The sequence below is a fragment of the Sebastes fasciatus genome, chromosome 20 (assembly GCF_043250625.1).
Source record: "Sebastes fasciatus isolate fSebFas1 chromosome 20, fSebFas1.pri, whole genome shotgun sequence".
Lineage (NCBI taxonomy): Eukaryota > Metazoa > Chordata > Actinopteri > Perciformes > Sebastidae > Sebastes > Sebastes fasciatus.
In genome coordinates, this window is record NC_133814.1 from 22897841 (window position 1) to 22909876 (window position 12036).

Genomic DNA, 12036 nt, shown 5'->3' on the forward strand with positions numbered 1-12036 from the left:
AGTCGGAAACAAAGCAGCATGTCAAATTATGGTATTCTGGAAATTATAAGGTTTAGTACAATTATATTGAATAATTTAAGTAACATATATGCACACATACTTATCATAGGTCAAAACAGCTAAAGCTAAATTTGGCTGAATATAAAAGGCAGAAGTGGTACAATGAAGAGCCGTTTGGGAGCCGAAAGAGCCGGCTCTTTTTTGGTGAGCTGAGCCAAATGATCTGGCTCACTAAAAAGAGCCGGTATTCCCATCACTACAACCAACATCTTGGCCGCCGACGGTTACTAAGGGGGGGTGGGGGGGTGACGTCAGACGCAGAGTTACGCAGAGTTACGCAGGAAGTTTGTCTTCACGTAGGGAGCTGCCCCAGCCTGTGATTGGAGGACGCTGTGCCACGTGGAGATGTCCCTACTATGCCACTAGAACACATTGTAATACCTGTCAGGTTGCTCTGTGGGGCGGTTTGAGGAGGAATATATCAAAGGTATGTCCTTTAGTTTACCTCCACATATTGCAGCTCGTGTGTTAATGCTTTGGTGTTTTGTTCAGTTCATTGCTGCCTGCAGAAGTCAGCCAGTAGCTGGAGTCATGAGTTGCATCACTCTGAGCTCCGACTGGCATGTTTTCACTCTTTTCACAGCAGTTTGGTCGGTAGACTCAAAACAGGACGAACCACTCTGCACACACAGCTAGTTTATGTCTTTGTATATATAATATAACACATTTTATGACTGCAACAAGCTTAAAACTGCTTGGATTGTTGTGTTAACTGATTAGGTGATAGTATTCAGATGTATGCAGATGCTGGCTGTGCTCCAGCCTGCAGATCCAGTTTCTCAAGACTCTGGTAAACTTAACTGAACCACTGTAATGCAGCATACACTAAACCCTGTTCATGTGTTAACTCTACATGCCCATGCATGTAGGGCTGCAACTAACTATTATTCTCATAAGGGATTAATCTCCCATTCATTCCATAAGACAAATATTCAGTTGAGGAACTGTATGTATAATATAACACATTTTATGATTGCAACAAATTTAAAACAGCTTAGATCGTTGTGTTAAATGATTAGGTGATAGTATTCAAATGTATTCAGATGCTGGTTGTGCTCCGGCCTGCAGATCAAGTTTCTCAAGACTCTGATGAACTTAACTTAAACATTGTCCTGCAGCATACACTAAACCCTGTTCATGGCATAACTCTACGTGCCCATGCATGTATGGCTGCAGCTAACTATTATTCTCATAAGAGATTAATCTCCCCTTCATTCCCTAAGAAAAATATTCAGTTGAGGAACTGTATGTAACACATTTTATGACTGCAACAAGCTTAAAACTGCTTGGATGGTTGTATTAAGTGATTACACTAAACCCTGTTCATGTCTTAACTCTACATTCCCATGCATGTAGGGCTGCAACTAACTATTATTCTCATAAGGGATAAATCTCCCATTCATTCCTTAATTAATCTTTTGCTCTATAACATGTCACAAAGTAATAAAACAAGACAAATATCCAGTTGAGGAACTGTATGTAACACATTTTATGACCTTACAAGCTTAAAACAGCTCAGATTGTTGTGTTAACTGATTAGGTGATAGTATGCAGATGTATGCAGATGTTGGCTGTGCTCTGTCCTGCAGATGCAGTTTCTCAAGACTCTTTCTTTAAGACTTAACTTAAACATTTTCCTGCAGCATACACTAAACCCTGTTCATGGCTTAACTCTACCTTCCCATGCATGTAGGCTGCAGCTAACTATTATTCTGACCTCTCACTGAATCACTTGCTCTAAAACATGTCATTAATAACATTAATAACATGTCAATTGTAATTGTTATAATGAGGGCTGCAACTAACAATTATTTTCCTCAGTTTCTCGTTTAATCGTTTAGTCTATGTTGTAAACAATGAGTCAGAGGTTCCAGACAATAGAAATATGGAATATATCATATAACCTTAATCCCTGCCAATTTTTTATTTAAAAATAATATTTCTTAATATAATAATCTGCCATAGTGGCAGGTGACCTGAAATTTTTACCTACGACAGCCAACATTTACCCTGTATTTAGCAGGTGGCATGTGCTAATTTGATTAATTTCATCATTTTTTTTTGTCCGAGTAACAATCCAGAACATAAAGATATTCAATTGACTGTTAAATATGTTGAAGAAAAACAGAAAATCCTCACATGTAAGAAGCGAGAACCAGAGAATGTACGAAAAATGACTTAAAATGATTAATCGAATATCAAAATAGTTGTCGATTAACTTTCTGTTGATTGACTAATCGACTAGTCATTGCAGCTTCCGTTATTATTATTCATTGAGAAATTGAGTTTTGTATCATCGAAAATGAAGGAATCCAGCAATTTCTCACATTTTAAGAGCTGGAACCAGTGAATGTTTAATGTTTTTGCTTTAAAAATATTATTGAAAACCATTTATTGATTATCAGCATATTTGCAGATTGATTTATGCAATTAATCAACTAACAATTTAAACTCTACCTTCCTAAAATTACTGTATCAGTTTATTAATACATCAGTTTCTTGATGCAGTTTAAGTTGCTGATCTGTGAACAATAAAACATCTGCAAGCCGTCAAATATATCAGTGAAGATCAAGATACTTAAGGGTTGTTCATTTATTTTTTTAGATATATTCTAGTGCTGAAACAATTATTCGACAAACAGAAAATGAACCAATAACAGAGTATTATTCTTTATCAAGCAAACATTCACTGGTTCCAGCTTTTCAAATGTGAGGATTTGCTGGTTTTCTCTGTTTTTATATCATTGTAAACTTAATATCTTTTGATTTTGGACTGTTGATGGGACAAAACAAGCTACTTTGCAGCTGCAAACTTGGTCTCTGGGAAATTTTAATGTACCCTTTTCACTATTTATAGAGTAAACGATTAATCACAGGTGAGCTGATCATGAAAATAACTGGTTAGTTGCAGCTCTAATATGTTCTTTAGCTGTAGTTATCTGTTCTCATTCAGTGATTTCCAGTCTTTGTTTATATATTGCTATTGATATGTTGTGGTATGTTGACTCTTGGTTCATGTTCAGTGTTCCCCACTAGGTTCAGCAGGCCTTTACCCTACTTTCTAAACAAACAGGTGCAGAAACAATCCAGTTCCAGCCAGACTTAGCTTTCAAAGACGAACACTGATACTGATACTGATACTGATACTCCTCTCCTCAATCTCCCTTTATCTGCAAAAGATTAAACCACACAAGGCAGATTTCTGTTGGTGTGAGGTTTCACCGAATACCTACAGTAAATAATTCCTAATGTAATGTTGAAGATGCACAGTGGGATGTTTGGATCGTTTGAGCTGAAGTCAGCAGGTTCTGGTTCCTCTGGTTGTGTAATAGGAAGCAGAATGCTGCAGCTGCAAAAACCCAGAATGACAACCAGTGGAACCATTTACCAGGAGGTGGTCAATGATTTCTAGTGGAAGTTTGGCCCATGAGAATTTTTTCAGGAGAAACAAGGGTTTGTGTTTGTTCAGGATGGTGTTGGGTTTAAACCCAAGGGCACATGTTGGCCACAGCTTGGGAGGGGCCTAGAGCCGGCCGGACTTGCCAAGAATCAGTACCAACATGGGACCTTTAGGGCTGCAACTAGCCATCATTAATGTTTTTATATACACAAGTGGTTTTCCTACCCTGCAAGTCAAAATGTCTGATGTGAAAAAGGTCTAAGTTAACCCTTCCTGTAGTCTGCTAGGGACAGCAGCGCTTCGAGCTTGGGCTGCAACAAACGATTATTTTCATTGTCGATTAATCTGTCGATTATTTTCTCGATTAATAGATTAGTTGTTTGGTCTATAAAATGTGTTTCCCAAAAGCCCAAGATGACGTCCTCAAATGTCTTGTTTTGCCCACAACTCAAAGGTATTCAGTTTACTGTCATAGAGGAGTAAAGAAACCAGAAAAATATTCACATTTAAGAAGCTGGACTCAGAGAATTTCTTCTTAAAAAATTGCTCAAACTGACTAATCGATTATCAAAATAGTTGGGGATTTATTTAGTAGTTGACAACTAATTGATTAATTCTTGCAGCTCTAAATGTTTGGTCTACTGATGAATCATTTAGTCTTATTGTTATAAAAATGTCAAAAAAGTGAAAAAGACCCTTGTAATTTACTAGAGCTCAAGTTGAAATCTTCAAAATGCTTGTTTTGACCGACCAACACTCCAAAACCTAAAGATATTTCATTGACTATCATATAAGATGAAGAAAAGCCGCAAGTCCTCATATTCGAGAGGCTGTAACCAGCAAATATTTGGCTTTTTTTTTTGCCTTTCTTTTGGTTCTAGATCAGCTAATCGACTAATCGTTGCAGCTCTAAACATACTCACAGCTTTGTGAAACCCTGTGGGAGTGTGGGTTCAAAGGTAAAGTCGTCTGACCCTGTCTGACCCACTGATCTTAAAATCTGTCGATGTTACATCAGCTCAAACCAGGTCGGTCTGGTTTAACAACAAACATGAACCAGGTTGTGCTCAATGGACAAGAGACATGCATATAATTCACTCATTAACTATGAATCAGTATATGTTTTACAGCCGGGTCAGTCTCTTGTACTTTTCTGTTCATCATTTCTTTATTTTCAACAGATTATTATATTATTATTCTCCTCTCTTTCTGCAGGTTTCGACCGCAGCTGCTGAGTGACCTCCTGCAGAGCAGACCGAGGTTGTCCACAGACTTGAACTTTTTAATGCATTAAATTGGGACTGCTTTTTAACAACCGCAATGGCTTCGAGCTCGTTCGACATCGAAGCGCCGCGATGGGATCAGTCCACGTTTACGGGCCGACTGAAACATTTCTTCAACATCACAGACTGGCGAACGGTGGTCTTACCTGACTCACGCTTGGATGAGGCCAAAGCTTTAGTAGAAAGCTGCAGGTAAGAAGATGCATGTGAACTGTCGCACAGAGACTGTAGTTGTTGATTGTATGACAAAATCTATTTTTAGGTTGATTCTCCCTTTTGATATTTGGCTCATACCCTTGGGTCTGCATTTGCCATCTGCAAGAACGTCTCTACATGTAATTGATAGTATGAAAATGTGTTGGTTCTCTGTAGGGCAGGATCCACCCCACCCGGCACCACAGAGGAGCAGCTCCACTACGCTAAGAAGCTCTACGACTCGGCCTTCCACCCGGACACCGGAGACCGCATGAACCTCATCGGACGCATGTCCTTCCAGGTCCCTGGAGGCATGGCCATCACCGGCTTCATGCTGCAGTTCTACAGGTACCGAAGAGCAAACTGGACGAGCTGCTTTTCACCACATGACACTAGTTTCACAGAGGGAAGCTTTAGAGGTTTCATAACTGTGTGTTTTCTAGGACAGTTCCTGCTGTGGTGTTCTGGCAGTGGGTGAATCAGTCCTTCAACGCTCTGGTCAACTACACAAACCGTAACGCTGCCTCCCCCATCACTCCCAAGTAAGAATTTACTGTAAGCTTCCAGAGGATGTGGTCTGTTTGAAGGAACCTGCTGTGTTGTGTCTCTGTTCTCTTTCAGACCTCCTTACTTAAATCTGATGGAAATACGATTTTGTCGACTAATCGATTAGTTGATTTAATCGACAGATCTGTGAAACTGAGTTTCTTCACAAAGAATCAGACAAAAGCACCACTTTAAATCTTGTGTTTACCAGAGATGAGCTCATAACACCGTGTCCTATTTGGATGCAAGCGTCTGAAAATCGCGCCGCATCGGACACAAATGGGAGCGGATCAAAATGAGGCCCATCGTTTCCGCTACGCACTTAACTGCGAGCGTCAATGCTGCTCCAAGTGGCCATTATCAAGTTCGTATCATCTATTATATCCTGTTGGTGGCTCTGACGGCTCTGTTCATCTAAACTATTCAGCCGTTCCTCATCCCTCGTCAGCTCAAGACGTTGAGTCGCGCCGGTTGTTCGTGGCCAGTTAGAACACGCTGATTTTGTCGCTGACGCTCATTTGTGTTGCATCCAGTTAGGACACGTTATTCGTTTCTTGGAAATAAGTCTTTCAGCATGAAAAAAAGCTTAAAAAAATAACTAATCGACCAAAGAAATCTTAGTCAACTTAGACCAAAATGACCGATTAGTCGGCTAATCGATTAAGAGGGGGCAGCCCTACAATTTAACATGACCCCCTGGAACTCCTTAGGGGTCCTTGATACGAAAAAGGATGAGAACCACTGATATATTCCATGTGTGATAAAGGCTTTTATTGTCTCTCTCAGGCAGATTGGAGTCGCCTACGTCACAGCAACCAGCACAGCGTTAGCAACAGCAGTCGGACTCAATCTCTACACAAAGGTACAAACACACACACACACAATTATTCATACGACACTGAGTGTTTACTGTTCCTCCACAAGGTCGACTTTATGTTTTTCAGTGAGTTCTACTTCTGGCTTAATTTGTCACCAAACTCATCTGGATAACTTCAAATAATGAATCAGTCAGACGTGTTTCCTGCCTCATGTTGGCAACAGGATAAGTGCACATTTAAAACAAGACATTATCTTGACCACATTCATTGTGAATATTGACTATTAAAGTTCACTCTGCCATGTCAGTCTTGGGATATGCACTGTAACAATATGCAAATATTACATTTTATCCTGAGATATCCTTCATTATGCAAAGTCGCATAGTTATTCCCACTGAGGACTCTCACCATGTGCATCCTCTTTATGAGATGCATAAACGCAATCAAAGTTTGATTTATGAATCATCACTGTGGCACAGCTGCATTTTCCCCGTTATAATAGAAGTGTAAGGTTGTGAGGACATTAGTTTCTGCAGAGACAGCGTGTGTTCTCCTCAACATCTGCACATAGTTAGTCTCAAAAATGATTTCTTCTTTTGAAGATTATTGTCATCAAGCATTCCCAATAGTCCTATCGTAGAACATCTCTGCTTTAACGCCATCTCCTGGCAACTTTGAACAAGTTAGGAAACTTCTGGAGCTCTCCTGAATTTTGGCTGAGATTGGGGTGATTTTACGAAGTTAGGAAATTTGATCAAATACTTTTACTTCTAGTCTTAAAAGTGGGACCAAAAATGCATCACTTTCAATCAATCTTTGGCCTGTTAGGAGAGATTTTTCTACTCTGAGACGCCTGATAAATACTGTATGGGCCCAGAGCACAGTAGGAGAAATACAACAGAGATAAAACACACAAGTATCAGATGAGGGTGAAATTCTTTTGGTATGAATAGGTCTTTAAGATCTCTCTTGAAAGAGTTTTCACACCATCTCATCACCCCTCTGATTTTAAATGTTTCAGTCCTATGTGAAGTAAAATAAAGCTGACGATCATAAAGTAAAAATCTGACGTTTTTATGTCTTCGTCCTGCAGAAAGCTCCTCCTCTTGTGGCTCGCTGGGTTCCCTTTGCAGCGGTGGCAGCAGCCAACTGTGTTAACATTCCTATGATGAGGCAACAGTAAGTCCTGCTGTGATACTGCTTCAACGCCTAAACAAATACATGTGGACGCTAGGGCGAACACGTATGCTTCGAAGCTTCGACCCTCACCGTGGTAATTGACCTCCAAACCAGTATGCAAATGCGTAATTTTTTTAATTTTTTTTTATATAGAAGTATGTAATAATAATGTATAAATCCCAAAATAGCTCATGAAATAAGAAATAATCCCACATTATTCAAATTCAACATTAACTATTGAAGATGGATATTGCTGTTTGTTGTGTGTAGAGGTGCGTGTGTGTACAGTAGTGCGACAGTGGCACTGTCACAACGCTTCGAATACCTATGAATATTTCTCACCGAAGCTTCGAAGCCAAAAAGAATGGTATTTGGGACAGCCCTAGTGGACGCATTATGTTGTGTTGTGCAGATTTTAATGTGCTGAAATCAAAACGGATTTCTTGGATCAGATATTCTGAGAAGCTCAAATCACAGCACTCTGTTAGATTCTCTGTGTTGGACCCTGAAACATCTTCTCGTTTCATGCCGAGTAGATCTTTGTCAAACATGTATTAGAACTGTAATCATGTTTGTGGAGGCCAAATTTTAATATAACAACTAGGTGTCAAAAGTCAACACGTTAACGCAAATTTGTTCTAATACCACTAATTTCTTTAATGCATTAACGCAATCAATCTTCCGGAGGTTGTAGCAGGCTTGGTTTTTAAAGCTAGAGCGAAGAAACTGGCATCATATGAAACTACAAAACCTAATGAATCCACGTAATACTAGCTAGTCGAGAAGGAGGTTAAATAACGCTCCAAACTTGCACTCCCATGTTATTAAGAGTATTAAATACTTGACAAATCTCCCTTTTTAAGATTGCCATTAACTATTTTAATCGATTGATAGCCTTACTTTACTTTAGTATTTTCTGTTGAACATCACGCTTAGTTTTGTGTTAAACACTTAAGGTTCACCCTGAAGCCTCTGTGTGCTTTTACAGATTGTTTTACAGTGTTGCATTGTGGGGTGGGTGATGAGAAAACCTGTTTCACTTCACCTTCATTTTGTCTCTTTGTTTTTTTTTTCAGGGAAATTCTGAACGGTATTTCTGTCACAGATGAAAATGGCAACAAACTGGGCCACTCTAAGGTCGGCACTCTGGACACACTTTAAGACACTTTTTAGGATTAGTTTATTTAAAAAGGAAATAGTTTTCCTTTACTGTTCATAAAGTGTCTTTAAATCTTATTTTATCTCGTCCTGCAGAAAGCAGCAGTAAAAGGCATCACTCAGGTGATCGTCTCTCGGATCACCATGGCTGCACCAGGAATGAGTAAGTTTCATCATATAAATGTTATATTGAGTTCATGAAGTTCTCCTCTTCCTCTCTTAACTTTCTTCTTCTCTTGTGTCAGTCATCCTGCCCATCATCATGCAGAGGGTGGAAAAATACAAGTTCATGCAGGTTAGACCTTCATTACCTTCATCATCACGTCCTCTTCCTCCTGCTGCTAACGTGTTCGTCTCATCATCAAACTCTTTCTGTCTTTTCACAGAAAATCACGTATCTCCACGGACCAATTCAAGTGATGATGGTGGGAGTGTTGTAAGTAGAGCGGGCTGCAGGGTTACAGGGATTTTAATGTGTTTTTCTTGTTGCAAAAAATAATTATTATTTTTTCTTTTTTTTTTGAAGTTTGGTCTTCATGGTGCCTGCTGCCTGCTCCCTGTTCCCTCAGAGATGGTAAAAAACTAATTTCTGTACTTTCACTTGCTGACACATGTAGCTTAAAGACTGTAAATATAGCACTCCATCAATTTTAGCATTGCACTCAAGACTCAGGATGGACAGTTGAAAACATTATCAAAATTGAACCAACAGAACCTGAGACCTGTCTGTTTTTATTTTATTATATTTTATTTTATTTTATTTTATTTTATTTTATTTTATTTTATACAGGCAAAATACACATAATCATATGTAATATCTCATAAAACATAATATCTGCTGCAAACACCCCTTTTATGCTCGTAGCGAGATTGAGAAACCCTGGGTTGATTTATAACCACAGTCATAGGACCGTTTAATGGAATACGCGTTGTTAGGGTTAGTTAAACCAGATAACAAGAAGATACTCTGAGTATGTTGAATGTGCTTCATAGTACAGGCCTCTGGAACCAGACCAGAATTAAAATGCAACAGTTTTTTCCTTTCGGTCCGAACCAAATGAACAAAAACTACAAGTGTGAAAGCACCCTTAGTTACTTTTTCACTGACCTGAATGGTGTTCTCTCCAACTCATGTTCTCATTAGTGATGTTTCCCACAATTTGTTTGGTCCGAAGCATTCTGCATAAGCAAACAAACCAACAATAGCTTGTTTAATCAAACTAAGTAACCTCCTCTTTTCTTTCTCTTTTCCTTCTGTTCTCCGTCTTCCTGAAATCTCCCTCCGTCTGTCTCTCTATCAGCTCTATGGCCGTGTCGAAGCTGGAGCCCGAGCTGAGAGACTCCATCGTGTCTCAATATGGAGCAGCTGTACAACAGGTCTACTTCAACAAAGGCCTCTGAGGGTCAGAGGGCTGATTATCTACTCGCCACGATACACCGAATACATACATGTTCATGTAATAAGTCTTCATTTTCTAATTATTAGTCATTATGAAATACTCGTCTCCCTACGTCATCAAACCGGTGCTTATTGGTGGGATGATTTCGATCAATCATGTCACTTTTTTATGTTTCTTTGGTACAAAATATTCCTGTTTTCTTACGTTAAACAGTTACAAGGGGCACTGTGTACTCCTGTTGAGAAACCAAATGATCTCCTCTCAGGAACAGCGCATTACTTTGTCAGATTTAAACTCTTGTAAGTTTGTACTTCATGACTCGCCTGTAGTTGTTTTCATTGGCTTTTTAAACAGCGTTGTGCTCCTTCTGTCTGACAATTTTCCTTACAATCTGTGCCTTCTACAACACTGCTGCATTTTATTTTCTTTAAACCAATATTGGCTTTACTGTGAAACCAGAAAAATACTTCTATGCATGGGTTAAAACTCTGAAACTGTCATTCAGTGTGGTGTGGAGGTTTAGTGTGATAACAGTGGAGGATACTGCCCTCTTCTGCCAGAATGGAGGTAGATGTACGACTTGTTTGCATGAAAGGTTTACCAGTCAGATCATGTCGCTGTGTAAATACAGACTTGTGCCACAATCCTCAGTGTAAGCTGGAATAAAAACACACAAATATTTGAAATGTAATGCACTGTAGTGTTGTTTTTTTATATGATAAAATGTCCTAAACATTTTTTTGGATGAAGAGGTTGTCAGGTTTTACAATTAGGTTTGGTTTGATGAAAACTTTATTGAACTGACACAGTGGTGAAAGAAATACTCTGATCTTTTACTGAAGTAAATTTACCAATAACACAATGTAAAATTACTCTGTTTCATGTAAAAGTTATGCATTTAAAATCTCAAGTAAAAGTATAGAAGTATTCTCAGCTAAATGTACTTAAAGTACTGATTCTGCAGAAAAATGTCCTCTGTAACTGATATATTATTATGTCATTACTTAATATTGTTGCATTGATGTGTAAACAGCATTTTAATGTTGTAGTCGGTCAACGTGATTTAGCTTTAATGACTTAGGAAGTTCTTTATATAAACAGTTAGAGGTCGAGAGATGTTTTTATTTTGGAATATTGGATAATTTGACCTCTTTGGGCCTCAAACAGTTATTTAAAAAAACAAACATCTGAGAAGTTTATCTGGGAAATCTTACTTTAGTGGAACTGTTATCTCAAAAATCATAGACACTGCTGTTTTTGTAAAGGGGTCATAAGCCAAAAATCAGAATCAGATTTATTTTGCCAACAAGATATGCACATACAGGGAATCTGACTTTTTTTTTTTTAGTAGAAGCATAAATTAGCATCAAATTGAAAAGTATGTCAAAATTGTACAGTTGTTAATTATAATTTTGAGGAAGTAATTTCCCCACATTAAATTCTCTTGCTGTTTCTATACACACATTGTTTATGAACTATTAGTTAAAATTACAGATATACAGATTTATTTAATTGTTTGTTTATAAATGCTAAAATAGGGGAAAGAGGTAAAATAATGTAATAACATTAATAAATGGAAAACTAATATAGACCTCTTCATTTCCGTTCTGTTGCTATGGCAACAGTTTTGTCCAAGTTCACTTCCTGTTAATTACTGCACAGGAAAATTACAGATATACAGATTTGTCATTATTATTGTTTACCAATGCTTATAAATGCTAAAATTGAGGAAAGGGCTAAAATAAAGTAATAATAACATTCATAAATTAAAACTAATAGACCTTTTCATTTCCATTCTGTTGCTAGGGCAACAGTTTTGTCCAAATTCACTTCCTGTTAGCTACTGCACAGGAAAATTACACATAATACAGGTTTATTTCATGTTTATACATGCTTATAAATGCTAAAATAGGAGAAAGGTAAAAAATAAATTAATACCAAAAACATTCATAATTTAAAACTAATATGGACCTTTTCATTTCCGTTCTGTTGCTAGG

The 12036-nt window shown here is 38.1% G+C and overlaps 1 protein-coding gene across 1 annotated transcript; it reads left to right on the forward strand.

Moving 5' to 3' along the window:
* The first annotated feature begins 348 nt into the window (after positions 1 to 348).
* Positions 349 to 10730, forward strand: sfxn2 (sideroflexin 2). Its single transcript, XM_074620079.1, has 12 exons — positions 349 to 487; positions 4676 to 4935; positions 5116 to 5286; positions 5382 to 5480; positions 6271 to 6346; positions 7396 to 7481; positions 8558 to 8618; positions 8736 to 8802; positions 8885 to 8934; positions 9026 to 9075; positions 9166 to 9213; positions 9941 to 10730. Exons 2-12 carry the CDS (start codon positions 4781 to 4783, stop codon positions 10038 to 10040), a joined length of 963 nt encoding a protein of 320 aa, XP_074476180.1. The 5' UTR covers positions 349 to 487; positions 4676 to 4780; the 3' UTR covers positions 10041 to 10730.
* The last annotated feature ends 1306 nt before the right edge of the window (positions 10731 to 12036 follow it).

What these genes read in the sequence shown, in the direction of transcription:
- sfxn2 (XM_074620079.1), top strand. Translation starts at nt 4,781, where the DNA reads ATGGCTTCGAGCTCGTTCGACATCGAAGCGCCGCGATGGGATCAGTCC. An exon ending in GCTTTAGTAGAAAGCTGCAG is followed by an intron (nt 4,936 to 5,115) that starts GTAAGAAGATGC and finishes GGTTCTCTGTAG; the next exon opens with GGCAGGATCCACCCCACCCG. An exon ending in GACTCAATCTCTACACAAAG is followed by an intron (nt 6,347 to 7,395) that starts GTACAAACACAC and finishes TTCGTCCTGCAG; the next exon opens with AAAGCTCCTCCTCTTGTGGC.